Genomic DNA, 2,073 nt, shown 5'->3' with positions numbered 1-2,073 from the left:
TCAATTTGTATGGATCCCTTCACATGCGGGGATTGGTCTTAATGAAGCAGTAAATATAATAGCAAAAAGAGCCACGGAAAAGGCCGAGATCGACATAATATGTACTAAAACCTTGAAACAATTAAGGAGCAAATTACGGAAAATACAATCAATAGAAGATAATTTCAAAAGGAATGAAATATACGAGAAAAGTGAAACAATGAAACATTACCATCATGTTCTCATGAACACAAAATTTACATATGGGAAAGATGGGAGTAGGTAGAAAGATTCAGTGTATATGAGGTTAAGATTAGGATATAAATATTATTGGGAACTTGGAGCTGAGAGAAGTGAACAGGATACAGAACGTAGAGTTTGTAGAACACCCAGATCCCATACCCTGCCACATTATATACTGGAATGCCCATTGCTTAATGTATATAGAAATGCCCATATAAATAATAATGTCCCCATGCAAATAGAGTGGATGTATAAAAATAGGAAAATAGATGATATATTAAAGAAATATAGAAATTTTTCATCTAGAATATAACTATGTATGTATATAACTGATTATATGAAATATTAGGGATTTATGTGAGACCTGAGAGGGACATTCCTGGATTGGGGTGGGGATGACTTATGTCACTTCATCCCTTTGAGATGTACTAATGTTTTTTGTATCTCAATAAACGTATCAATCAATCTGTACCTAGACATGCAGACTAGATTTTTCTGATGGCTTGTGATGAGTTAGGAACGATTTAGACCTTCAATCCTATCATAAATAACTAGTTTTCTCAGTCACGTGATGTTTTAGCAACTTTAACCCTTATTTTGTAGAGTTTTGGTCCCAATTTATTTAAAAATATAATTAACATCGTGAATTTAAGCGTTTTCCTTACCCATTGATCTGCCATCTTATGAAAAAAAGTCCAAGGTTGTGCTGTTGAAGGTTTGAGTTAGGGGAATGTTGAAGTCAGGCGGACAAGGAATCGGATGCAAGGTTTACCTGTCGTTTGAGTTTTGTTTTTCGTTTCGTTCAGATACGCTGTGGGAAGGTGAGAGATAGTGTGTGCTTTATAGCTTGGGGCCTAAAATTTTTTCTTCAACTGATGATTTCTCGGAATTCTCGGAGGAGGTGTGGTAGTGATGGCCGGTCAGTGCGGCGCTTGGTCATGGCCTTCTTGGCGAGTTTTGTGACCTCTGGATGGTCCCCTGGGGCCTCCTTGATCAATTCCATCAGGACAAACCCGAAAGAATATGTATCTGAATTCTTGGTGGTCCTAAACCCACGGCAGACTTCAGGGGCCATCCAGGGGAAGTCCTCGTGTAGGCAATCAGCGCTGACTTTACAAGACTTACCGATCTCACAGGCCAGACCGAGGTCAATGAGGCTGACCTCTGGCCGGGATGAGGGCCCTTGGATCATTATGTTATCCTCCTTGATGTCATTGTGTGCTAGACCTTTCGTGTTCATCTCAAGGATTTTCTCACCAAGGAGGAGCCCCAGTTGTATAAGGTCATATTGGCAGATCAGGTTATCTTCAGAGAGAAGGTGGTTGAGTGTGAGCTTACCCCTGAAGGACTGGAGGATCGCTGGAGGTTTTGGACAGTACCCAAGTACCTTAGGAATCCCCCCAGCACCATCGAGGGCATACATCTTGGCAGCCTCATCCTTGAAGAATTTTTTGGCTGATGGTGACACTGCCTTTTTCAAAACAGCTACATCATTTCCCCACTTGACAAGGTAAGCAATTGCGTGCGCTCCCTCCCCAAGAATTTCCGCTCCGTCTTGTAGGAGGTCAGTCACGTCCTCAGAGAGAAGCTCATACACCCAATCTTGGAAGTTTTCTGTTTTTCGGCAAGCCATTTTTAATTATCTGTATCGACTCAGCCTTCTCCAGGACATCAAATTATTATTTGGGGGTTAGATGCGTTTTTGAGGCGCTGAAGTGATAGTTGTTGTGCAATGAAGTGAAGAGGTGCCTTTGGTGTAGTGTGAAGGTGTGTGGTGAAGATGTGCCTGATAGTGTAGTGAAGGAGGTGTAGTGAAGATGTGCCTGATAGTGTAGTGTGAAGAGGTGCCTA

The 2,073-nt window shown here is 41.5% G+C and overlaps 1 protein-coding gene across 1 annotated transcript; it reads right to left on the bottom strand.

Annotated features, from left to right (window-relative positions):
* Positions 1-1,090: 1,090 nt before the first annotated feature.
* Positions 1,091-1,855, bottom strand: LOC121880355 (probable inactive receptor kinase At1g48480). The gene has a single exon (XM_042387508.1). The coding sequence runs from the start codon at positions 1,853-1,855 to the stop codon at positions 1,091-1,093; it is 765 nt and encodes a 254-aa protein (XP_042243442.1).
* Positions 1,856-2,073: the final 218 nt, after the last annotated feature.

This window comes from Homarus americanus, unplaced genomic scaffold, assembly GCF_018991925.1.
Source record: "Homarus americanus isolate GMGI-L3 unplaced genomic scaffold, GMGI_Hamer_2.0 scaffold12926, whole genome shotgun sequence".
Taxonomy (NCBI): Eukaryota; Metazoa; Arthropoda; class Malacostraca; order Decapoda; family Nephropidae; genus Homarus; species Homarus americanus.
This window is presented reverse-complemented; position numbering and strand designations above follow the sequence as displayed.